The sequence below is a fragment of the Haliotis asinina genome, chromosome 6, assembly GCF_037392515.1.
Source record: "Haliotis asinina isolate JCU_RB_2024 chromosome 6, JCU_Hal_asi_v2, whole genome shotgun sequence".
Lineage (NCBI taxonomy): Eukaryota > Metazoa > Mollusca > Gastropoda > Lepetellida > Haliotidae > Haliotis > Haliotis asinina.
The window spans coordinates 18137055-18165050 of NC_090285.1; the positions used below are offsets into that span (position 1 = coordinate 18137055).

The following is a 27996-nucleotide window of genomic DNA, read 5'->3' on the forward strand; positions in this document are numbered from 1 at the left end:
TATCGTAGATGTAACCCGTCTGACTGTGATACAATGACATCATGAATATTTAGAGATTTATAGAGAAGGACTTGTTCTTTGTGTACTGTATATTACATCATGAAGCAGTCTGCCATCTTTGATTTTGTTGAGATATATGTGGCAACGAAAGCATTCCAGCCTCAGTTTGGTAGATATGTGTACCGGATCATTTCACCCCTCGCTGCACAAATGAATGTTGGTCGTTAGACACCAAGGAAGAACATACACGCTTTATTCTGAAGAGTGTTGATTTCACTGTGGTCATACAGTCCCCAGATCGGTGCTCCGTACAGTTAAATCGTTTGAACCATAACTTCGTACAGACCCGTGAAGGTCCCGGGGTAGAATAGGCCTTCAGCAACCAATGCTTGCCATTAAAGGTGACTATGCTTGTCATAAGAGGCGACTAACGGGATCGAGTGGTCAGGCTCGCTGACTTGGTTGACACATGTCATCGGTTCCCAATTGCGCAGATCGATGCTAATGTTGTTGATCACTGGGTTGTCTGGTTCAGACTCGATTATTTACAGACCGCCGGCATATAGCTGGAATATTGCTGAGTGCGGCGTAAAACTCACTCACTCACTCGCTTCGTACAATTTGGTAAATACCATGTACGTCATGGCACCACACACTCTTAGTTCGGGATAAGAAGCGATTAAGCACGTCCAGCACTCTTTGCTATTTCACGAGTAGTGTACTTCAAACCATAGACCTACGTATTTTTAAGCATTTGCATAGTCTAAATGTTTATCATCTTACAAGAATATGAACGTTGATCTGTGTTCCTGAACTGAACAACTTTAGTTCTTTTGGTTGATACAGAGGCCCATTTCGAACACCAGTCTAATACAATGTTGGACATCCATTGTAACTTGTCCCTTGTCGGGGTTACAAGTACTACTTCATAAGCGTAGAGTACTATAGAGAGACATACACTGTCCATCATCACACCATCTTCCAGATTGTTAATGTATATCGGCGTCCTGAGACTAGTTTCATGTTACCAATTGTACGTAAGTCCCAAAACGTTGAAAGTCAATGTAAACATACCAGGATTTTTAAACGTATTATTTTTGTTATTTTAATTTTGGTTAAAATTTCCTACAATCGCCAGCATCTGAAGGGATGACGTAAATCCAACTAGGGTCCATGCAGGTAGCAAAGGTACTGTAAGTCCCCATGGTCCCTAGTGTGGTGATCTACCTTCAGTTATTGGCAATCTATAGCCTATTTTTATATCGCGTTGTCCCCTATAGCTAAATATTTTAGAATTAATTACTAGTTTTACATGTATATCTATGATATTCTAGTCATTTTACTTTCCTTTGTTGACAGGATTGTATAATTTATCTTTCATTATTGTTAATCTATATACTGTTTTAGTCACGATATGGCTGAAATATTGCCAATGTGACTCACTCACTCACTCATGTTGCCAATTAATAAAGCATTAAGAGGACAATGAGTCATCAACGAGTTTTTTGAAGAGGATAATCAGGGTTACGCGGATGAGACCACTCCTAATGAGAAGACGACAACTGTTTATAATTTTGTCAGTTTTTTTCTGTGCTCAGAGGACAGATTTTTACGTTCTTTACAATGATTTTTACAACGAATCACATAAGTATTGCATGACGCAAGTTAACATCCGATGCGTGTTCGTGATATATAGCACTCATTTATTCATAGAGACTCATCCTAATGTTTTAACCCAAACGTTGCAGCTGGGATGCTGAATCAGGAAAACTGTCTCACATACAATCTTCCTTGTCCGAGCTGATGAGCAGTCCCTCTATTTCTTCATCTTGGACGGATGCTTCCAGTCTCATCCTTGCAACTTCCATCTCTCATGGCGATGAGGCCTTGGCTTAGAGGGACGGCATGGGCTGGGGGTTTGAGGCTGTCTTGACCTTCAGCTTTTCTAGCGTCTGATTCGCCTACAAAGACTCATTAACCATTTGGTTCCGACGAACAAGCAAAGAATCACTGAAATCAAATAAATACTCTAATTCGACAAACCTGTGGCAATCACTGAATGTTATTTCTACATATGTAAGAATTAAAACTCTTACCTTATCATCAGTCGTGACAGTTTCATGATTGTGCTCATCTTTCACCATGGTGTCGGTGTCATTCGCTGTTGATGCAGTGAACTTAGATTAGATTAATTATGTTGATGTTTGTGGTTGCATATAAGCTTTAAACATGGAAATTACATTTCACGGGGAATATTTACGGCTGACGTCATTGCGTAGAAATGTGAGTCGGTGCCCATGCTGATGACCACTGGATTGTCTGGTCTAGGTTCGATACTGTTGGGGTAGTGCTGACCAGCGAACGAACAAACATCAACGCAACGACTTCTTAAATCACAAGACCCCAAGAAAAGCTTATGAATATATGATTTGCTGCGGATAGAGTTATATGCTGATTTTAAACAAGACCAGTGTGCTCTGACTTTACGACCAGTGACAAAACTGCCTCGTAACTCGCGCCGACAAACTGTGGGGAGTTTGATACGAACCAACCACATTGTACCTCGAGGACACATTAGGTCACGTCAGGTCAGAAGCAGATACGCACATGTACTCAATGGATAACTTCAGTCGGACAGTAACCATTAAACACACTTACAATGGCATCGTTATGTAATGGGACACCGGTATGGGTAAGTAGACAGCTGTGGAGTCTACGTTCATCGATCTGTTTGTGTTTCTCGTGAAGGTCCGTGTTAGAAAAATGGCCTTCAGTAACCTATGCTTGTCGTGAGAGGCAGTCATCAATAATATTCCAGCTATATGTCGGTCTGTCAGTAATCGACTCTGGACCAGATAATCCAATGGTCAACAGCATGAGCATGTACCTATGCATTTGCCATACGATGACATGTGTCAACCAAGACAGCGAGTCTGACCACCCGATCGCGTTACTCGCCTTTACGACAAGCATAGGTTGCTGAAGACCGATTGTATTCCGAATCTTTCTTGTCATGACTGAAGAACAGTACATGATCGGCCAGGAACGTTTCCATTAGGTTTGGACACCTCTTATGGAATAAGAATATGTTCCCTTATCGATTTCATCATAAAATGCCAAACTGCACTTCTTTGACAGCTTAACAAGTATCTGTAAGTAAAAATGTATCACTGGTACGTGACGAGATTTCCAAAAAATATATAACAGTGCTATAGAAAAATACGTTCACTGTCAAATTAAATCACAATAGAAGACATTGTTCTCTGAACTTCACTGTTCTACTGTCTTTACAACTTCGGTATGATGAGGTTTTGGCCGTCCTTCGTATGCCAATGTGTTGTTGATGTGACTGGTATCAGTGACATAACATTCCTTTCTTGGTCATAGGTCTTCGGAAACGATTGGTATTGTTGTGTTTCAGATATTGTGTTCATGCCTCGCTATACTCTCTGTCATACAACTCATCGACACTGCAGACAACTCCAGCACATTCCCTGCCTTCTTCATTGTGCCAGACAGTTACCGTTGTAAGATTAGAGAACGTGAAGTAGAAGTACTTTGACAATGATACCATATCATTGTTTAACGGAGCCGCAACCCTTCGGCGCTTAAAATAGTATGTTCGAATCCAAGTTTATCCTGAAGATACCTAGGATTCTTTTAGAATCAAAGAGGTGATAAGTCCAAGAAAGAGGCTAAACATCATTCAAACATTACCTCAAGCTCTCAAACAAACTCACTCACATATGCTGATAGAGTTCCTCAGATTTTGCAAAACACGTGGGGAGAGAGGACATGGTAGAGTTCAGATGCTTATGACACCAACAATTGTTCTAACTAGACGTTCTGACCAGACGTTCTGTCCAGAATCTTTCTCACTGTGAGGGGTAGTTTTATCGAAGCATTAGTCCAGCTGATGATGGCATCGCATCTTCGCCACTGAACCAAACGATACCTATAATATAGAAAAACCTTGGCGCAGTTATCTCTGTTTAAAAACAAAAACTATACCCCGAGGAAATGAACATCTACATGGTGTACTCTTTCAGCTGTTCTTTCGATGTTGCTTCTGCTCCTGGAGAGGAAGAAAGGCCTCATAACTTTCGGGGTTATGTTCACCTTCTGGCTGCTGCTCACAGTGGCTGGCGTTGTTCCCTTTTACTCAGTTGTCATAACAAAGGTATTTAGTAGTTACAACCCCAACCAATTCAATTCTAACATGAAACAACAGAAGGTGTATTGTACATGTAAGCAATCCTGTCCCGTATGTTAACCAAGGACGTTATCGTGCACAGTTATGCGTCTGTACTGTCAACACACCTGCATATTCCTCCTTCCTGGATTCTGGAGCTATACAATTGTCAATAGAGAACGTCCCATAATATCAGTACCAGCCAGTGCACCAAATACCACCAAATCAGGCTTTACAGTATTAACTGTATCAACCATCGTGGAGATTTGGATGTGATCTTCCCCAACAACCCATGGTTGTAGTTAGAGATGACTAACGGTATGGGACGGTCAAGCCGTCTGATTTGATACAGTACGCTAAGCAGCAGGATTCCTACATAGTGAGCAAAACTCAGTCAAACCCATCCATTCGTCGTGCAAATGGCGTAAGTGCTAAATCAGGTTTTGCACCTGCAGTCGATCACATGGTCTTCGCATCGAAGTTTTCTTCACTTGCATTGGCCTCAGGAATTGAAAAAAAAAGGTTTTAAACCACAGTTCTAACGGTACTTGTCAAATGTGGCAACAAACTGGCACCACTTCTGATCGCCCAAGGTCGGGGCTTCCACGTGTGACGTCACGAGCAGAAGACCGTCAAATCGTCCTACGTCACCTACTTGACAGATTTCTGCCGGCTGCACGAACTAGGGCTGAGATGTTTAGAGGTCGACTGTCCTCACAGACCATTCGAAATAGTTTGCGGACTGCCAATCTCCATTCTCGACGTCCATGTCGTGTGCCAATAGTGACACCGTTTCATCAAGGTCAGCGTCTGCTGTTGGCCTAACGTCACCTCCGATGGACCCAGAGAGACTGCAATCGAGTCGTCTTTAGCGATGAATCCAGGTTTACCCTCAGATTCGTGGACGTCAGGCATAGAGTCTGGAGACAACGTTGTGAACAGCATGCCCAATGTTGTGTACAGATTCGGGGGCGGAAGTTGCATGGTGTGGGGTGCTTTCTGTGAGAACAACCGTTCCCGACTTCTGGTCATCCGTGGAAACCTCACAGCTGCTGCTTACCGCGACCAGGTGCTCACCCCTGAACTCGTTCCTTTCATGGCGGCTCATGGCCCCTATCTACTGTTCAGGCATGATAATGTTCGGCCGCATACCGCGATGTTGACGCGCAATTTCCTTCAAAACGCTGGAATCAATGTCATGGACTGGCCGTCGAGGTCCCCTGACCTTAATCCAATAGAGCACGTTTGGGATGCACTTGGGAGAAGGTTTCGTGGTCTTAGGAACCAACCTCATAAATTGCAAGAATTTGGGGCTGCCTTGCAAGAGCAATGGCGCAGAATCCCCAACCACGTGTTCACCAGCATCAGGTAGTCGATGAGGAGACGTAGTTTGGCTGTGGTGAATGCTCGGGGCGACCATACACAATACTGAACTGAGAAATTTCGAATCTCTATTTTTGTGACTTTATATTCTGCATACACACGATTTGGATCGACGGTGTTGCCCAATGGAACTGATTGTGGTACTGTCAGTGTATCGAGTACATCACACAGATCTCAGCAATGAAATAATAACATTTTAATAATCTTATCATCTCTTGTTCTTTTATAGTGCACTGAAGAAAGAATGTGAAGTTTCTTTTTTGATTCAGTATAAATGCCAATTTACAAAGGACCACTCAGTACACAACTTCCCACACAAGGGCCATGAAAACAATTTTCATTGAATTGTAACTAATAAATACATTTAATGCTGACTAAACTGCTGAAGACAAATTCTCCACACATCCGGATATAATATAGCTCATGCTATCTTGGGGATTACACTTTCTCCATTCGGAATTCGAACATACACACCCTTGAAGTCAGACACCTAACCTCCAGAAATTAAGGCTAGTCGCGTAACATGCTCAGCCACCGCGGTTTCCATTCAAATGCCAGCATGTCAGTGGAATAGACAATCGCATCACTGACAACCTGGATAACGTATTGACACTTTGAGACATTTTAACAATGTGTTTGTAACACGAGACAACTGTGCTACGTTTTATTTGGTTACGATACTCTGAATATTTAGTTGGGCATCAGTACCAATAGGAACATTTCAGAAAGTTATCATGGCTCAGCATTCGTGTCTTTCTTTTGTCTTGTATGCCAACAATCATTCACGCAAGAATAGTATTATTACGCAACTTTTGTCTTCTCATAAATTGTTGTTTTTTCTCATACAGGTGAGATAGAATACTGTCATATGTTTGAGCCACTGGGCTTATATCATGGCACTCTACTAGTACTTGACCTGGACTAGTTGTTGACCTGGTAGAGATTGAGTACAATCGCAACGGCTATGACACTCTGTTGTTGCCTGTATGGAAAAGCTTTTGATGAATCTGGACCCAGGTTTGCCCTGATTGTGATATATAGTTTGCCATACCTTTGTCATACCTTTGCCATACCTTTGTCATACCTTTGCAGGTGGATTTCAGTGAGGTGCAAGTGATGTGCCCATGGCGTGCTAGCGTTACTTAACTGTCCATAGGGGCTTTAGCCACCTCTATCAGCTGTTTTAAAATGTTTTACAATATATATGAATGTATCTGACAGATGGCAAGCTGTTCGCCTGGAGATTATCTCAAACATCATCGTTCTTGCCGCTTCCTTGTTTGCTGTCATGTCGCGTGACACTCTGTCAGGAAGACTCGTAGCCTTGTCAATCTCCTATGCTATTGAGGTAGCATATACCTGTTTCTTAGCTAAGTCAATAAAAACGTTTTGAAATGTAAGTAAGTAAATATGAAAAATAAATATCCTGTCAGGAAGATACTCGCGGCAACTTTGACGTACTCATAGATAATATATATGCCATATGCATGCCATGTATAACTCAACTCTAAGGGCTCCAGTTGGGCTTCCTTAATGTTGATCTGGTTCTTGCATAAGAGTTGGTATATGGCTGAAATAATGCACCGGATTTATTGATGAACAGGAATGTCTGCTCACTTTGACAAAGAGGTACGTCATCCTCAGGTACATCGACGCTTGATGTCTTTTCAAGTCGAAAGTTTTCTTTCAGTGGTTTGCTCCGCTGAATTTGAAAAAGAGGAGACCGGTGAAACCACATTGTTTGTTTCTTATTCGGCCGACTTCATTGTGTATGCATGGATTTATGCAGGGTCGTATATTGACTTCAGGTAACCGCTAACCTCCGCTGGATGATGCAGCTGGTTTCCGGCGTAGAGACACAGCTCGTTTCTGTTGACAGAGTCAATGAAAATACAGATGTAGACTCAGAGGTAAAATCTATAACACTTGAAATAAGCGATATGCCTGGATGAAATAAGGTCCATCTTCAAGTATTCTGTTATATTTTTTAAACAAACACATAAACGAAACCTGATCTTTCTTTTTCTAATCAAAGCTGACGCAGAGAGTGAATATGTTTGCAAAAATTATACTAGCCAGCAAGGAACATACCAGAGAGAAGTCCAACTCATGACTGGCAAGACGAGGGGGTGGTGAAGTTCCTTGACTACTCAACTCGGCACCGTGAAGGCCTTGACCTTGTTTTCAAGGGAATCACGTGCATTGAGTATTCGGGAGAAAGAGTAATGTATAACTGTTAATAACTGACAATATCTTTTAAGGGACTCTGCCTTACAAATGGCAGATGTAACGAAATGTCCTTGTGTTAATGTTACTGGTCACTGCATGGACAGTGACTGAAGTTGGAGAGCTTGTGTTATGAAGTCTGAAGCCAGTAGAGAGAAACTCTTAATCATCAATATACTGTCTGCGGCATAACGTCTCTGCCACGATACGCCCATATATTTTGGTACTAGTGCTAGCAGGAGCGTTAGATCTGTCAGCGATATACTATGGCGAGTAGACACTTTGTCTCTAATGTATAAACTTTAGATCATGACAAACAAACGCATTTCAGAGATTCATTAACTCATCATTTTTTCACAAGGGCAAACAAGGGGTTTAGAGGCACACTCACAAATCTGTTGTCAGGTGGGCATCGTTGCGAGGCAATGTTGACCCCTTCAACCAGTATTCAGACAGTGAGATTTGGAGGGCTCTGGAACAGGCTCACCTGAAGACATTTGTTGATACGCTTTCATTGGGACTTGAACACGACTGCAGCGAAGGAGGAGAAAATATGAGGTACTAGATATAACATTCTCTCTTGCTACCTAATCCTTTCCCTTCCTTCTGAAATATCCCTGCTTCTGAAATATCCTTAGTGTCTATCCTAAGTGAATACCTGCACATAAAAATTATATTACTAGTCAACATGTCGGTTAACGTTCTGACATATTCCTGTGTGGGTCAGCGGTAGCTCTTATGTCTGGCTAGAGCTCCTGATGAATGAAGACCTGGATCCTAATACTAGATGAGGCTACTGCGGCCGTTGACGTGGAAACAGATGACCTGATTCAGCACACCATCAGGTCCGAGTTCAATAACTGCACGGTGCTGACCATCGCCCACAAATTGAAATGGACTACGACAGGTTTGTGTTTTTCAGTTTCCGGCAATTATTGAGAAAAAAAATGTATCGATTTCCAAATGACTTATTCATGAAAATAGTAATCCAACTATTTTGGTAATACGTGTACTTTCAGAATCCTAGTCCTTGACAACGGCTGCGTGTGTGAGTTTGACACACCTTCCGCCCTGCTACAGCAGCCTGACAGCATCTTCTATAACATGGCCAAAACTGCGGGATTAACAACACAATACGAAACCATTAGATTTCATATGCTTTATTTTGATTACTTCAGTGACGTCACTTTGACTATAAATGTAAACGACTGCTTTTAAAGCCACACGTGTTCTTTTCTTTAAGTTAAAACATCTGAGATAGCAAGTTCCTGGTATGTGGAAATGCCGTTAGGTTACAGAGGGCTAGTGCAAGATGTTCGTTCACATCCATCGATTAAAGCGTCACGCTAAAGACCAGGTTTCCACACATGGGTACAATGTTTGATGCCCATTTCTGGTGTTCCCCGTCGTGGTATGGTTGAAATATTTCTGTCAGCGGCGTAAAACGAAACTCTCCTTTCTCTTGAAGGTCATATCTCTTCTGTGAGCACCACTGCAGCTCTCTAAATATTAAACAAAAGTACGTGCCTACAATCAAGCATAAGGGTGTAAAGTGTGGAAATATTGTCGTGAGACAGCTGTCCAGCTGCTAATGTCTCCAGGGGTCATGTGTGTGAAAAAGCCTCCTTATCGTCCAAACTGGGATAGGTCAGGTCGGCACACAAAAGATATCTGAGTCAGTTGTTGTAAAAGATTAGTTAACCCTTACTATGTCCTCCTTGTGCAATGGAACGACATTGTGGGTAAGTTGTATGAACTTCATTTGTCATGATATTCTGTATAAACTATATGTTTTTTCTCGTCATATTTCCCAGCGGTTATGGAGCAGAATGTTTAATTGAGCCAATTGATGCACACAGAATATTAAGAATATTAATACTTGTCAGTATTATCGAGGGAATGACTTTGACACTTTAGCTCCTTACGGTGTCTTACCCCAAAACATCACTACACTTGTCATGATGACAGCCCTTGGATAAGAGCGTTTAAATGTAAAACACGTGTTTGCCATATCTGGAACAACTGTAATCGTGAAAGTCTTTCAAATTATAAACAGAAGTGTCTGTGCAATAAGATTGTATAAAATGACATTATACACCATTTACAGAACACTTGCACAAAATAATCAGTATGTATGGCGATGTGTGACAATGGACAATATTGCATTGTATGCATTTTGCATGTTCATAGCATTTACAGAAAAACGGACTATTTCTATGCTTCACTCAGTGATATTTTTGTGTTGTCATGTTTGTTTCACGAATATATATAATCGAAATCGTGATGGTCACCAACATTAGAACACATTTATTTATCTCACACATAAGTGAAGCGGTTAAGCACTCGGCTATTATTTACAATGTACCCCGCTTCCAAGAGAGTAACATTATGTATGTTACATGCTGGAAATGCAGAAGTGTTAGAATTTATTTGGTACTTCGAATTGGTAATTGTTTACTTCGCATAATTGATTACGGAAATTACTGATTTTTTTTCTGAATGCAAACCTATGGAAGGGAAATAACTTAAATCGCTCTACATGTCTGTCATTGTGTGTATTTACTTTGACACTGCTAATTATGATGCCACACCTGTGTCTCAAATTAACGTTGAGGTGTTCGGTGAGATAATTACGCAGTTCACTGGTCCCTCCGGGTCTGTGTGTGCATTGATGTACCCTCTTTGTTTATGATCCCAGAGCCCGGAGGGTGAGGGTACAACAACCCATGCTCCCCTTATGACCAGTGAATCACGTATAATGTTCTTGTTTATATTATTGGACTTGTTTATATTATTCTTCCAGGATACAAACTTGACATGGTACAACACATGGCCGCACTTCACAGACTGCTTCCAGTCCACGGTGTTAGTGTGGGTGCCGTGTGGATGGCTGTGGCTGTCGTCACCGTTCTACTTCTACTACCTCGTGAACGTCACACCGACGTCATTGTCATCACGATATAACTATATAGCGAAACTCGTAAGATGACATCTTGAGCAAATAATCCCGTCAATGAACTAAGCATTCAAAGTTATATAGTAACTCGTGCTTTAATATTTCAGTGGCATTTACAATTATTACCACTTCACAATAATATTCATAATATTCTCTAAAAAGAGTGTTAAAAGGATGAATGTACACACTGCCACTTAAGTCGCCTCTATTTCGTAGTGTACAGGTGTCTCCCTTGATCGAGACAGGATCCGATGATTCCAGTCCGGCTGGGTTCATGAACACAATTTAAATAGAAAATGAAGCGGGGTTGTATCTAGACTTCATCCCACAATCTTGGCCTTTCAGATAGCGTGTTCATTCCTTGTCATACTGTCGGTCATACAGCTGACGGTTGACTCAGAGGGTCCCACAAGCGCCGACTTCAGAGCTGCATTCGTCGCTCCCGCGATCCAAGCAGTCACTTTCGTAAGCCGATATGTCTATGCCATCCAGTTATAAAACAAAGTGTCTGTGACCGTTTTTAGTTGTGAATGAAGAGCACGGGAACGATTGATTCCAAACCAGATTCTACGAAATCGAGGTTAAACTAGAGTGCTACAACGTTTCATCAGGGAACTGACGTATGCGTGCAAAGTAGATGATTTATACACCTTCTACAGGCAGTTCATCTCCATGCAGGATTGACACGTATTGCACAGCCCTCTTACAAAGCATCATATTGCCAATAAACGTCGTACTTACAGTAACTAATCCAGAAACGTTTGTCCTTTTTCAAGATTGTTGGTGTTCATACTTCACATCAATTTTTTAATGTCTTCCCACAACGTGCACTATTTTTTAACAACCATTACTGGAGACTAATATCATTTATAGCTTTAGAAACTCTGACTTCCGAGTATCCCGTACTATGTAAGCGTACATTTTCGAAGTAGAACAACAGTCATCAGTAAACACTAAATTAGTTTCCAAATTTGATCTTAAAACCGATATTTCCTGTTGTTTCGCACAACTTGTCCCTTCAAGTATATGTGACGGCTTGCAGCTGCTTGCTATCCTGCTGCTGCTTCTGGAGAGGAAGAAAGGCCTCATCACTTCCGGGGTGATGTTCACCTTCTGGCTGCTGCTCACTCTGACCGGCATCATCCCCTTCTACTCCATCATCATGCAGGAGGTATCCGAGATGTACTTCTCACGAATTTCTAATAGTAGCACCGACCTCTCATTGCACACATTGTTGTGAACAGGTCTTTCCTAAATCAACGTGTTTCCTTTATGGACAGTGAGAAATGAATTGGACGACACTGTATCACATAGTCATCATAGTATGAGTCAGATATTTCAGTTGTACCTACATAGAACACTAAAGGAAGTTACCCGATCTCACTAAAGGAAGTATGTGAAGTATTAGGAATGAATAATGATCATACGTCCGAACAGTCGTGTGAATTGTCAAGGAAGTAAACCATCATATCATGTTCCAGGTGATAAAATAATTTTCGGAATTCCATGTGTGAAAGATCGACATGTTTCAGGAATACCAGTATAATGTATTTCAAGCCGTGACATTCTACTCCTATTTTGCTCTGGTGGTTCTGGAGCTCTTCCTGAGCTGCTTTGTGGAATCATCAGTGGAAAGGTCAACAAATAAAATAGTATGTATTTTCCCATTGATAGAACCGATACAAAGGGGGGCACGGTTAAGAAAAATGACGCAAAAACCCTAAAAACAAACTAAATCATATACCCATCAGTACTGACCATTCCAAAATATACCTTTACAGTTGAAACACACATTGTTAAGGATCAATATACTACCGTCGGTGTGAATGACCTGTATTTGAGAACTCTATGTAAAGATACAAAACTTATGCACTTTCAGTCATCATGTCCTGAAGCACAAGCTTCCTTTCTGTCAAGGATCAGTTTTTGGTGGATGAACAGGTAACTATCGTGTGCCGTCATCTAAAGCTTGGTGACAAATAACTTTAAATAATAACAGTCTTATCACCATGAGATAGAACAGGTAACTATCGTGTGCCGTCATCTAAAGCTTGGTGACAAATAACTTAAATAATAACAGTCTTATCACCATGAGATAGAACAGGTAACTATCGTGTGCCGTCATCTAAAGCTTGGTGACAAATAACTTAAATAATAACAGTCTTATCACCATGAGATAGAACAGGTACACCCCTGACTTGGAATTATCCTTTGTCTGCCTTACAAAAAAACATGTCAATACTTATCTACACCCTCATGAACAATGGTACCAGAAAGTAAAGTTAACCTTGATTATAAAATAATGTTTGTCCCACGATGTATAAGACACTTTACATCTACATCCTTGTGAGTGAGTTTAGTTTTACGCCGCACTTAGCAATATTTCAGTATTTAATATAGCGCAAGCATGTAAATAATCGAGTCTGAACCAGACAATCTGGTGGGAACCGATGACATGTATCAGCGAAGTCAGCGTGGCTGACCACCCCATCCTCCCGATAGTCGTCTCTTACGACCAGCATGGTCGCCTGTTATGGCAAGCATGGGTTGCTGAAGGCCTATTCTACCCCGGACCTTCACGGCTTACACCTTTGTGTGATGGTTGTACAAATGAAACAAACAAACAGAGGTTATTCCATGGCGGTGTTTTATTGGATCTATAGTACATACACCATAACGTGGATGGCAAATATCACCGCATCCAAATCGCTCAAATCGATGCTCAGCATGTTGATCACTGGATTGTATGGTCCAGATTCGAGTGCTTTCAGACCGCCGTCATACAGTTGCAATATTGCTGAGGGAGGAGGCGATATATAAAACAAAAACAATTAGAAAACACATTTATGTTGTTAATAAATATGTGATATTAACGTTATGACGTTTTATGTTTTTTTAATCCACGGTTTAAGTGTACACTTCATTTGTCCAACATTGTATTATTATGTATGTTTAACATAATGGTATCATGGTTTGTCAAAGCCTACATGCATTTAAACACAGGCGGTGCGCATGTTAAACTATTTCTGCATAATGTACAGTGGATTAACCGTGGTCTAAATAAACATTCATCCATAAGCAGCCTCTCACATTCACTGCTGGCTGTGCACCCTGTTGCAGTTTAATACGGAAAGGCTACACAAAGGCTTTAACAGAAACTGATGTCTATGCTCTTCATCCTGAGGAATCATCTGCCCACAACGTCCAACGTTTTTCTGTTCACTGGAATAAACAGATGGAAAGGATAAGCGTAGAAAGGTAATATATACATTGTTTCTCAAACGATCGTTTACAGTTCCTTACAAAGTCACGGGTGGTACACAGTCACAATGCTAACCTTCACTTGGGTAAATCAGAAACCTGAGATAGGTGCTTCGAATCTTGGTTTCTGTTGTTGGGTTTGTTGGCATCATGCCGGTGCTCATGGGTCTTGTGATAAACGCCTGAGACCTCCTTTGCCTCTAGATTTGCCAGTAGTTTAATTTGACACGCCGTTGACAGGCGTTAAACCCCACTCACATTTATCAAAACATGACATATTTGCGTAGTTGTTGGACAAAACTAGAGTAAGGTCCCTTAATGAGCATCGCATTTCCACTACGGAATAAATCAGACACACTTGCATGCCAATACGTCACTTATATTTCTTATTCATGATGTTCTCAGACATGTAACGCAGGCTGTTGTAGTTTCAGACGTAAAGTGCGAGAAGATTACATCAAAGTATCGTTTTCCAAAGAACGAAAGGAATCTTCCTGTTCTGATACCACTGATGAAAGATCACCTCTCTTGACCAACACCAAACTGACACAAGAGAAGATAGAGGTGGCTGTCCCAAGAAAATCTATTTCTTTAGTTGTGATATTGTGGAAGACGTTCTGGTTTGACTTGATACAGTTCCAACTGTGGAAAGTTGTTAGCGAATTGCTAAGATTTGCTAGTCCACTGTTGCTTCGGTAGGCATCACAACATCCCACCGGTTGTGGTTTGTTTTGTACATGTTTGTTGTAAAACTAGTTCAAAACTGATATTCAGGGGAAATATAATTCAGCCGTAAAATTCACTGAAATTAAAACTGTATTTGTGTTAAACATGAAAGATATTGTTCTGAAGAAAGATGTTGAGATAAATTATTGTCTTTTGTCAGTGTTTCACAAGATATTTTGCAATATCCTATATTAATAATTCAGTATCGGATTAGTACACATACAACACCGTACACAAATATGTATACATATGACAATCAGCTCACTAATTTGAGCAATATCCAAAGTCTATTTTTCCGTGATTTAACAGCAATGGCACCGTTTCATCCATCGGGGAAGAAGAAGGTTTAACCATCTGGCTACTCCATGGTTCCTTTAGATGCAACAAACATGGAAAAGGGGAAATCCTTGTAATGCATATTGGTTAAATAATATAGATATTCACCATGTATACCGGTCTGTTTCAGAGAGCTTATAGCCTTTACAACTGACAGGACCATGCCAACATGGAAGGGATTTGTTTTGTGCGCTGTTCTTAGTCTCTCTACATTGACCCAAACAGTCTTTGCCCATGCGAACTGGCACCAGGGGAAGAAAGTGGCAGTGCGGATTTCCGGTGCTATCATATCTGCTATCTTTCGGAAAGTATGAACAGATTACGCAGTTGATAACTGAGGGAGCCAGAGTACCACTAATACAGAACCTTAGAACGCGGAATGTCGAAAAGTCTACATGCATTCAATAGAAGTTTTCAGATACATATTTTGGACAGGACGATCGCAAATTGTCGGGGTTTGTTTTACGTGGACGAAGCTGTTCACATTCAACTATTTCCTGCTGGATTACAACCCAGTATTTCAAGAAAGTTAAGAAAGTACCTAAACTAAATCAATTTTCGGTTAAATGCTGACGGTTCTTATAGGTGGCGTGGTGGTATAGAGGACATAAGCTCAGACATTGTGAGCTTCAAAATAATCCAATCCGTGTATCATGTCCGAGAGGACATGATTATTTCAGAATTTTCTATCATTGCTACTTTCTGATTTTCATATGTATACATGCATTTTTAATACGTGTAGTTTGGTTTTTCCAGTCCTTGAGAATGAGCAACAATGCCAGGAAGGAATCTACAGTGGGAGAGATTGTCAACCTGATGTCAGTGGATGTGGAACATCTCCGTGGGTTTACAATGGGTCTGTGGGGAATTTGGGGAAATCCCATGAAGATCTCCATTGGCCTCTACCTGCTCTATGAATCTCTGGGATTGTCCATGTTTGCTGGTATGGCAGTGTTGCTGTTCTTTATACCAGTTAATACATATGTGACGTTCCGACTCAAGAAGCATCAGACTGACCTGATGAAATGGAAGGATAAGAGGATGAAGATGATGAATGAAATCCTCAATGGAATCAAGGTTGGTTGGTTGTTAAACGCCGCATTGATCAGTGGATTGTCTGGTCCAGACTCGAGTATTTACAGACCGCCGCCATTAAGATGGACTATTGCTAAATGCGGCGAAAAAATAAACTCACTCACCTACTTACTCACCAAGGTAACTGGCCTCACTTTTGACTTTTCTACCGTCTGCAATTATATACGTCCCAGTGTGATCAGTTAGGTCATACTGCTTCCTTTTAGAGTCATACCATATGAAGTCATGCCTGTAAGTTTACCAACCGATACCTAAACCTGATGAGACTGGAATCACATCGCAACTCATACTTGTATATTAAGCTTGCAGATGTTCTTCAATATACACTATTCGCATATGGTATGGGTCGTTATTTTCCACACGTGATTATACAAATGGTTTATTAAATGAACAATAATCAAATGTTTCACATTATAAGGGAATTCTTCTCAAGACTGTTGCGGTTTACTCACAGAAAATATTTTTCTATTTGATTCAGATTTTAAAACTATATGCCTGGGAGCCTTCGTTCCAAGAGAAGATCCTTCAGATTCGGAAGAAGGAGATTCACACATTGTGGACGATCTCGCTGCTGAAGAGTATAACTACCTTCACATGGACTTTGGTTCCTTACCTTGTACGTTCAGGAATACAGTGGAAGCTGCCGAAACCGGCATGTGTCTAATCCGGCAGGTTGCCAACACTGGCATAAAATCCCAGTCCCATTGATGACATTTATTATCAGCTCAATAATCCGGCACATTGTCCAAGCCAGATTAGACACAGGTCCCAGTGAGTGCTGGTTTAGACAGCTTCCACTGTATATGGTTGAACGCATCTTCAATGGTCATCAATAACTGTCAGAATACATTTAAATTCGTCATACAATTATTTAGAATACACAAACATTCACCAGAGAAGACATTAAGTTACACTTCCACATCCTTCTCAGAAATGAAAATGAAATGACCGGCATCTTCTCTAGTCAGGACCAGAGAATCTTGCATATCTGATGAAAAATGTTTGAAAAATGTGTAAGGACTTATATCCATTAAATTAACAAGAGATGCGTGAATTTGTGATCATTAAGGATATGTATTTGTTACATGTAATGAAAGACTATCCTTGTTGCAGATATCGCTGTCAATGTTTACGACATACATCTACACTTCCGTGGACCACTACCTCAGACCCGAGGTTGTCTTCACCTCCATCTCCCTACTAGGTGTAATTCGTCTGGCTGTTGCAAGTATCCAGCCGCTTTGCACAAGTTTAGTACAGGTAGAGGACACATTACAAACTCTGTTCTGCTCATAATATTAACTAAAAATACATTAATGAATATGTGATTTTTGTATCCGACCATGCCAATGTTACCTTGTTGCACCATAGTTTGTGCTCTTCTATGCAACTTTGCATCATGCTGCCTTGATGTTCCATAAAATATTTACGGGGATGGTGATCAGAGACTTTGTTGAGAAACATCGTCACATTACTTTCAAGCGTTCCGTTGAATTGTTTGTGTTATCGCCAAGAACACGTTCTTTAAAACTACTTTACGATCAGTATCTCACAGAATACAAGGACATCAGAGCCACCACATTGACTATGTGCTCAGAATATGGTCGTTCTGAAGACGTTTCAACAGTTTCAGGTGTTCGAAATATAGTAGAAAACACAGTACATTTCCTGTGACATCAAATCAATAGCAAAGGAACCATATACACATCGACATATAGATCCATATTTACCGGGTGAAAATCATGACAACTTCTTTTCAGACAATCGTATCAATTAAAAGAATCAACAAGTTCCTTAATGCTGAAGATTTGAATGATGACCATATCTTCTTGGACTCAACACAATGTATGTATTGGTAAAATACAATCAGTTGAAAGAAGTAGTTTTAAATGATATACCTTCTCGTATTAAAACTCGGATATAATTTCTAGTGTCTATACTATTTAACCATTTAGAGGCAAGAATTATATTTACTCCAATGCCTTACAAGAACATTTTAGCATTGGAACGTTAAAATAAATATGTTTCTGTTCCTGTTTTTTTAATTGCAAAGGATAATTACGTCGGTTCTCTTGCAGGTTCTGCTCTGAGGATTACAGATGGAACTTTTCAGTGGAATTCAGAACAGGGTCCAAACCTCAAAAAGTAATTGCCTGTAGTTTGCAGAAATATTATCACTTCCTTTTCCTTAGATAACATGAACTTTCTATTGGCGGACATGGCATCATATCACGTTACTTGTGCAAGACACAATCACCGTCTGTTATAAGTCGACAATGTGATTATTTAAATGAACATGTAATGCAATCGAATTGTCTTTCAGCATCAACCTAACCGTTGAAGAGAGGCAGCTTGTTGCTATTGTAGGTCAGGTAGGATCAGGTAAATCGTCACTCGTGTCTGCCATCCTGGGAGAGATGGAGAAACTTCAAGGTCAAATCATCGTGAAGGTACCTAATCTTGTTGTTATACTCTATATTATATATTTTTACCAATTTCTTTTTCCGGAAACGGATACAACAAATTGGACTACTTTAATTGTGTTAAATGTGCATTATATTAATGCCAGAGTCACATTGCCTACGTGCCCCAAGTTGCGTGGATCCAGAACGACACTCTGCAGAACAACATACTGTTCGGGAAGCCCATGGACAGACACTGGTACAACAAAGTGGTAGAGTGCTGTGCTCTGACCCCAGACCTGGAGATGTTACCTGCTGGCGATATGACCGAGATAGGGGAGAGAGTGAGTATGAGCGCATAGGCTGAAACTTTGTATCGTGAAGTTTATACAAAGTGTTTATAGTCACAACCGGTGCAACCGATATTAGAAGTTCTATAATGCAGGTTTGTGGGTGTAACTCTTGTGTGTGTATTTTCATTATGTCGCCTTGTGGTAGTAAGATAGACCTGGGATAGATGCGCCTCGTGACTGCAATGTGTGAAGCCCATTCCTGGTATCCGACGTGATATTAGTGGAATATTACTAAAAGAAGCATAACACCATACCCAACACCGTTTGATGGAATTGCGTTTGGTGCAGCACAATAACATACAGCTATATATACTGAACTTCCCTTAACGTTATGTCTTGTGTGTCTATTTTGTCACCAGGGTATCAACTTGAGTGGAGGACAGAAGCAGAGAGTGTCTCTAGCCAGAGCTGTCTACAACAATGCTGACATCTATATACTGGATGATCCGCTGAGCGCTGTCGACAGTCACGTAGGGAAACACATCTTTGACAGGGTCATCGGTAGAAAGGGGCTCCTCGCAGGCAAAGTAAGAACATCTTTACTATATTTGTTGGATAATTACAAAATATATGGCGTATTACATTGAAACTGTCCGCAGCCATGTTAATTTTGCCCTCCAGGCTCGAGTACTGGTCACGCACGGCATCCACTGGCTACCCAAGGTGGACTCTATCATAGTGATGTCTACTGGTCAGATATCAGAGACAGGCACATATAAGGATCTTCTGCACCATAATGGACCTTTTGCTCAGTTCTTACAGAACTACATTCTCGAGAACATGGATGGTGATGACAAAAATGCTGATGGTACGATACTAATCTTTGTTTTCAGTATTTCGATTGTGATGTGGCAGTAAAGTAAAATTAATACTTTCTGTTTCTGATTGTTTGTTTATTAGTCACTGAACAGCATCCCTAAACAGAAAATCCAGCGACTGATAATATTATTGGGTTACGTTGACTTTCATCAGCCGAGTCTAAACAGCGAGTCTGATCACCAAAACCTCCTTAGTCGTTAATCGGAATCTCTTCAGGATTAATATATACTTTCGGTTTTGTGAATGTTTCTGTCAACTTTGACATCGGTTCATGCAGTGAATGAATTGAAGAAACAACTTCTCCAAAGTCTGGAAGTGATGACATCAGGTGAAGAAACGGAACAGGAAATCCATGACAGTGCAGCACTAGTGTACGTTACGTATACATTCAACACATATTTTGAAGCATATTTTGACATATTTTTATTTTTTAATTGATTTTTATTTTTTTAATTAATAATTACAGTCAAATATCAGATAGGTATAGGCACATATACTTGTTATTTCTAGATGAAAGGTAGACGTGTGTGCTGTTGTTTTGATTGGTTGATAACTAAGTATTTTACGATGTTTACATTGATGTGTCTTCATTTGTAGGTGCTTGAATATTTCATTTGGGATACGATGCATGAGCTGGGGGTCCAAAATGCTGAATAACATTTTACATAATATGTATGAGTCAATGCTTGATAGTATGACAATGGTGACCTGTTGCAGCACCTCCCTCATCCAGAGTACTGACATAGTCCAAACTAACCCAGAGCAGAAGGAAGATGTAAGGGAGCACACTGTAAATCAGAAGAGTAGACTGATAGAAGATGAGGCTGTGGAGAAAGGAAAGGTTTGTAATGGTCGCATGTCTGAATCACATCCGTTTCTTTTCTCTTAAGTAACAGTTAGTGCTGCGATCTCCTGATCAGCGTTTGCTTAGCAGAATGAGTATTTTTTTACAATTTGCAATTTTTTACACTTTCCACCAATACCACAGCGGGGAATCGAACACGGGTCATCAGTGTAACGAGCGAACTCTTTAACCTCTGTTCTACTTCCAAAGTCCCCCCCGAGCAGATGTGCTTCAGTGATTGGGAAAATATTTTTTTCTTGTTGGTGAAATCTACTTTACCTTGCCCATCAGGTTAATTATCTCTCGTTCCAGGTAACAATCAGTGTGTTTCTGGCATACGGGCGGGCTATAGGCCTATTGTCTGTGGCCTTCGCTCTGTTAATGTACGCACTATTTCAAGTAACATCAGTGATAGCTAACACATGGCTCAGCCAATGGACTGATGATGGTCTCCTGAACAATCTGACACTTCTTCCATTCAATGGTTCAGCGCGGATGACAAGAAACATCTATTATCTGGGAATTTATGGCACCTTTGGTCTAGCTCAAGGTAAGATTTGGAGCTTTCAGTTGCGTATAAGTAATAGCTCAACTGCGTGTCGTTGTGACTCTGGTCGAGGAGAAGCAGAAGAATGTGTTCCATATAAAGGCCACCGACCCAAGTACAAATGGATTGCATAGGATATGTATATAGATGTATAACATCATATACGTTGAAGTGAATATATACGTGTACAGATGCATTTACAGTTATGAACAAAGTAACATGACAATCGTTATTAACATGTTCAACATTTATCATATCTTTCAGACATAAGCCATAATCTTGCCAATAATGGTTATCACCCCCTTCAACTTTATTAACAGGGTTGGGTAACATTGATAATTATATTATAGATCAGACATTCTGGTACATAATGTAACTTGTCATCTGACTTTTACTTACAAAATGAACAAATTTTGACAGGGGTACCTTCTTGTCTACCGGCACGTTTGTGATTTTCAATTCATCTAACCTTGAAACTTATACATATCTTCTTATATCTGTATCAATTCTTGTCAGCATGATTCAAATGTAAATTTAGGATTTTAAGACACAAATGTAAACACTGAGACAGAGTATCATTGTTGCCTTTGCTTGGTAGAGTCACAAAAGCAAGTGAAACGTTCACCTTGAATTTTTTGTAACATTACACTAAACAAGGATCTGGCTGTCTTATGTATTTTTCAGCTGGAACGGTCATAATATTTTCCTTTGCGTGGAACATGAGGACAGTCAAGGCGTCGAGAATTCTGCATTCCCAAATGCTGAGGAGGGTTCTTAAGGCACCAATGTCCTTCTTTGACACCACACCCATCGGAAGAATCGTCAACAGATTCGCCCAGGATATTGACTCAGTTGACACGATGATGCCTACACTGGTACAGCAAGCCATCAGCACCTCTTTTCAAGTCCTCAGCAGCATCGTTGTCATCTCATACACCACGCCTGTCTTCCTCGCAGTTGTCTTTCCTTTGATCATAATTTATCACTTTATACAGGTGAGAGAACATTCATTATCTTTAAATGTACAAACGTTTGTGATTCAACCTGAGGATAGAAGGTACTTAGCTCTTGAAAATAAATTTTATTTCAAAAGCAAGACATGGTAATCCTTATCATGCATCCAGCGGTGGTTAAAGCTTTTGCCTGTTATGCAGAAGACTGGGTTTGGGTTTGGAATATTGATTAAAGCGGCGTAAAATCATACTCACTCACTCATTATCATGGGTGCGTGAGAATGTTAGTTGTACGCCGCACTCAGCAGCATTCTAACTCTATCGCTGCGATCTGTACATAATCGAGTCTGGACCAGACAATGAAGTGATCAACATCCTTAGGATCAATGATCTATGTATTTTAGAACCGATGGTCAACCAAGTCAGCAAGCCTGACCACCGATCCTTTTAGACGCATCTGACATTATCAGTCAGGACATGTTTAAATGATGCGTTATCATATCACCTAAAGAGGGTTCTGCAGCATGCGCATACTTTCAGGGATTCTACGTCACAACCTCACGCCAGCTCAAACGGTTAGAGTCCAAAGCTCGCTCTCCAATATACAGCCATTTCGGCGAGACGTTATCAGGGGCCAGTGTTATCAGATCGTTCCAAGCGCAGTCGAGATTCATCAAGGAATCAGAAGACCGGGTAGACACAAACCAGAGGTTCTCTTTTTACGCATTTTGCGCTCTCAGGTAAATATCAACGTGTTTACACTTGAGGCTCAGACTACTTCAAATGTTCACATTTATGTTTAACGTCACTATAATTCACATAGGAAGAAAAATACCCGTGAGTCGTCGATTGGAATATATTCCCATCATTGCTGGTCGTGAGAGGCGACTTATAAACATCATGTCTAGTTTGCAACCGTCTACTATCTGTTTCGGCTGTACTGTCGGATAGATGCATAGACCATAGACAATGCAAACAAAGTACAAGCAGTATGAAAAACGGGCACTAGAAGCAATCCTGTCTGCTTTGCTGCATCTGTGGAATCCGTGAAGTGAGTCCATGACTGTGCAGGTGCGGGTGTCAATACACATATACCAGTGTAACACTATATCCTTGGCGGACCCGTCAATGTATACATGTTTGTAGCTCTGTTTGTGCACTTGTGTACTAATTTACCCGTACTTGGCTCGGATTCCGTGAATGTGTACTTTGTGGAAGTTGCCTTTGCATTTGCACCTGTGTCTTGTGAATGTGTATGCATTCGTGTGTCTGAATATGCGTCTCTGTCTTGAATGTACTTAGACTATGCTTGTATGTTTGTGTCACGCTTCTTTCTGTTTAGGTGACTGCAGGTCCCTGTGATTCATGCATACTGATCTAACTTCAGTTGCGAGCGATACGTATCCCATTTTTATGTTGTGCATTGTCCAAATAGTGTTACCTTTTAACGTTACATGTTAGTTTCTCATGTCCAACTGTGATTTTCTATTAGTTTTACTGACACTAATGAACAAGTTGTAATAACTTATCATTACAAATCGTGAATATTTTTGTGAAGATATGACTGAAATACTTTCGATGTGACTTTAAATGTTAACATTTTAATATTCACTGTTTAGGTGGCAGGGAGTCCGCCTTGAGATTATAGGAAATATCATCGTTCTGGCAGCCTCCTTGTTTGCAGTCATATCAAGAGACACACTTTCAGGGGGTCTTGTTGGTTTGTCAATATCATATGCCATTGAGGTATGTGGTTCGTCTTGTGTTATGTTTAACAGACACAATCATGACATCTTTGAATTTGGCAATTTAAAAATGATCAATACTTGTTGACACTGAACCTATTATGACCTTCATCCCACCTTTATTTCTCCATTGGATGTCAAAATCATATCTAACGTCCGAACGTGACTTGCCGGCACAGGTTAATGATGGTGCGAAACGAAACAGCGTTTTAGGAACACTTACATTTGTCATGATCTAATACACAAATGAATAAACCCTCCGGATGTTCGGATATTAGAAATCAATGCTTTGTTTACATGGCATTCAGATAACGGCCAACCTAAACTGGTTGGTTCAACTGATGGCTGAAGTTCAGACACAGGTTGTGTCCGTGGAAAGGATCAAACAGTATACAGAGATCACGTCAGAGGTGAGGATGAAAGTGCATCAAGTGCGCCATTTGACACCAATATTCCAGATAACCGTGAAGTTGACTGTGAAGTAATAGCTATCAATGACGGACATAGAAACTCTTCTTAATACACCTATAACGACCTGTTTCCGTCATTTTCTGACAACAGTTTATGTTAATAATAACCATATGCTTTCATGTCTTTAAACCAACAGAAAAATGCTTATGTATGTTTATTTAGCCTGCATGGGACATACCGGATAGACGTCCAAATCATGACTGGCCAGGCTCGGGAATGGTGAAGTTTCTCAACTACTCAACTCGGTACAGAGAGGGCCTGGACCTTGTACTCAAGGGAATCACCTGTACGATTCATCCCAGGGAAAAGGTACAACGAAGTGTTTAGTTCCCGTGAAGTGGTGTTGTAGAAACACAAGTGTGCGCTTGGAGGCATCACCTTCTAGACCTGGTGATCTCGAACAAAGGTCATTCTATGTTTTCACAGGGACATGGTTGGTACGAATAGTTGGAGTGGTAGAAAACTGAAAAAAGTCAACTGATGTTAGACATTTCATGACATAATTTATTTGGTGTCGTCTCAGTTAATAAGATGGAACATATCGTATGAAATGTACAAGCATGCCAGCAAGCATTACAATACAGTACAGTCAAAGAAAGAGATTTGACAAGACGTAGCATGTAGGATCCCCGTACATAGCTTTGGCAGCTCAGAGACGTTCCAAACTGGTTCTGGTCGTGATCATCAGGAACCGTCTTCCCGAGTTTGTCTTCTGGTAAAAATCTGGGATGGTGATGCCCTCCCTGCATTTGGGAATGGCAGGGAAGATGGGTCGTCTCCCCTTTTATAGTTGTAGTCATTGTCTTGACCAGGCATCTGTTGTCGCCTGACCATGCTCAATCTCTCAAGGTCGTCACTTCTTCATTGCAAGGACGTCATTGGTCTGAGGGTGGATGTGGCCTTTTACTTCAAGCTCTTCGGTGTCTCTCGACCTAGCATAGTAAACATTATACACCACGTTTTGTGAAACATTATCATAGTACATTATAGTATCATTCTGCATTCGCTGATGGTTGGGTGCTGAAGGATAATTTGATACATCATTAATGGTTGACATTGTAGCAGTACAAGCATTGGGGACACATCTCCAGTAAATCTTTTCGTGCGCTTTCTCTTGTTTACGCTACATGCAACCTTCAGCACACAAGTGCCTACCACCACCAAGTCGGAACTTTTAATCAAACTCTCAAAACTGTTCATGAGCCATTGTGAAAATCATACAACAGATCTAGTAACGTAATGGTATTTATATATTATCTAATATATGTAAGTGTATTGTATGGCAATGATTGAGGAAACATATTAATCATTATCATTATAGTCTTAAATGAGCCGAACTCAGTAAATGAACTCAGTAAATTCAAACCATAATTCATAAAATAGTTCAGAATTTTACAGCAACCAGTGCTTATAACACCACCAGTTCAACTTCTAGGAATCTTTACTGTAATCCCCCATCCTAGTTTGGTTCTTTCACCTAAAGCACAGGATGGCAATGGACATTGATAAAATATAGTCAACCAGCAAACGAGCACTTGTTATATAACTGACGCTTTTAACATTAGCTTACCCAAATGTACCTTCGATGAAACCATGGAACAAAGCGTTGGATCTGCATTTATACATGAATTAACATGAGGTTTGTCTTGTTATTGGTTATCAGGTAGGCATCGTGGGCAGGACGGGAGCTGGGAAGTCCTCTCTGACTCTGTCCCTGTTCCGGCTGATAGAAGCTGCAGGAGGGGAGATCAACATTGATGGCGTTGACATCAGTACACTCGGGCTGCATGACCTCAGGAGCAAACTCACCATACTACCTCAGGTAGGCCTATCAAGGTCTTTTCAAGTAATATTATTTCTCATAATAAACAAACTATCTTAGACAATTGAATGGGAAATATGAAGAAATGCTGCGAGGTTCACTTGCAGGATCCTGTATTGTTTGCCGGAAGTCTGCGATTCAATGTTGACCCCTTCAACCAGTATTCAGACAATCAGATCTGGCGGGCACTGGAACAGGCTCATCTGAAGACATTCGTAGAGGTACTTCCCGACGGACTGGAACATGAGTGCAGCGAAGGAGGTGGGAATATAAGGTTCAGTATAATCATTATGTTTCAAAATTCCACATTTCATTTGGACTCTTCTCCCTGGGTATATATTCAATGCTTAATTTAAACATACACTTGTGATGCATGTTGTGACTGGTCAGGAGTTGAGGTGTTGCGTCACTAATCTCTACCTACATTCGATTACTTTCGTGTCATGATGTGACATATTGCAGTATTACAGACATGAGTTACTTTTGTTCTTACTATAAGAATATTTCTTCTTTGCCATGGTATGTCTGACATCCATGCACATATAATTTAAATGTCATTACAGTCGACTGACCAAGAAACAATTGAAATGTAAGCTCTTTTCACTTCTTGTTTTACTATAGTAAATCAATTGTCTGTAATTTGGTGTGTAAAGGGTGCTTTTGTCTAATGCGTGTCGAGTGCATGTCCAGGTATTAGTGCAATTGTTTCTGAAATATACTACTCTCGTGTTCCAGTATTGGTCAGAGGCAACTCCTCTGTCTCGCCAGGGCGCTTTTAAAGAAGACCAAAGTTCTCGTCCTGGACGAAGCTACATCAGCTGTTGACATGGAAACAGATGAATTGATCCAGCAGACAATCAGGTCAGAGTTCAAGGACTGCACGGTCCTGACCATCGCACACAGACTCAACACGGTCATGGACTATGCCAGGTATATTTTCTCACGCACTACTCTATATTGAGTTTCAGGAAAATGTAATACCCGGTCCAGTCGTCTGTGCGACTCAAACCTCCACTGTGCCTTCCTTTAAACAGCACACCAAAAAGAAACTGCCTTATTTGGTGCTAGAGAATGTAAACGGTCATATTTCCATTTCATCCTACACAGGATGCCCATTTACCTGTAGCATTGTTATCCTAGACTAGTCTAGGCTAGTCTATAAGTAATGTCATTTTGACTCAGTTGTGTTGTGCCCATGTTGTAATTTGCTCCAACCAATAAATGCAGACTAGGCTAAGTGTGTTGCAGGGCACAAACCCATAAAATTTCTCAGCAGAAAAAACAGTAATGATTCAGTGTAGGTTTTATCTACAGTGTGGCCTCTGGACATTCTGGTGATCCTTCATGAAGCACCACTCGTAATAACATTCATTGAAATCCAGTACAATCTACTAACAAAAACTCAAGTGCCCACTTTCGGTTTCATTCTAAGCCATGACAAGGCTAAAGTCCAACGCTCCTATGCTTAATCGCATTACATGACATTGGATCAAAGTTCTTTGCCCTCACAACTCTGCAATACAAGAATCAGTAATTATGAATAAAAACGCGGAAAGTATCTTTCAGAATCTTGGTCCTTGACAACGGCCGTGTGTGTGAGTTTGACACACCCACTTCCCTGCTGCAACAGCCCGACAGCATCTTCTACGCCATGGCCAAGACAGCAGGATTAATAGCATGATGGCTTTATGTACTGTGTGATGGTTATTGTCACTGCTGAATAAACATAATAATAATGTGGTGTGTATGTTGTACAGGAACCTTACACAGCACCAAGTGCTTGTTGTGTTGAGTTGTACTCACCATAACCGATTCGCCCTGTTGCTCTCCTAATAATTTATTGTAACAAAGAATGACAGACACTT

At 40.6% G+C, this 27996-nt stretch overlaps 1 protein-coding gene across 1 annotated transcript; it reads left to right on the forward strand.

Annotated features, from left to right (window-relative positions):
• The first annotated feature begins 9502 nt into the window (after positions 1 to 9502).
• LOC137286937 (multidrug resistance-associated protein 1-like) lies at positions 9503 to 27867 on the forward strand. The gene is made up of 30 exons (XM_067818977.1): positions 9503 to 9543; positions 10605 to 10781; positions 11103 to 11222; positions 11800 to 11928; positions 12290 to 12409; positions 12637 to 12698; positions 13878 to 14015; positions 14453 to 14713; positions 15211 to 15388; positions 15837 to 16157; positions 16654 to 16791; positions 17289 to 17435; positions 17936 to 18020; positions 18254 to 18320; positions 18499 to 18625; positions 18745 to 18921; positions 19290 to 19457; positions 19552 to 19738; positions 20027 to 20120; positions 20467 to 20590; positions 20906 to 21143; positions 21825 to 22135; positions 22634 to 22833; positions 23713 to 23839; positions 24147 to 24248; positions 24472 to 24618; positions 25973 to 26131; positions 26239 to 26405; positions 26867 to 27061; positions 27698 to 27867. The coding sequence occupies exons 1-30, from the start codon at positions 9511 to 9513 to the stop codon at positions 27810 to 27812; spliced, it is 4614 nt and encodes a 1537-aa protein (XP_067675078.1). The 5' UTR covers positions 9503 to 9510; the 3' UTR covers positions 27813 to 27867.
• Positions 27868 to 27996: the final 129 nt, after the last annotated feature.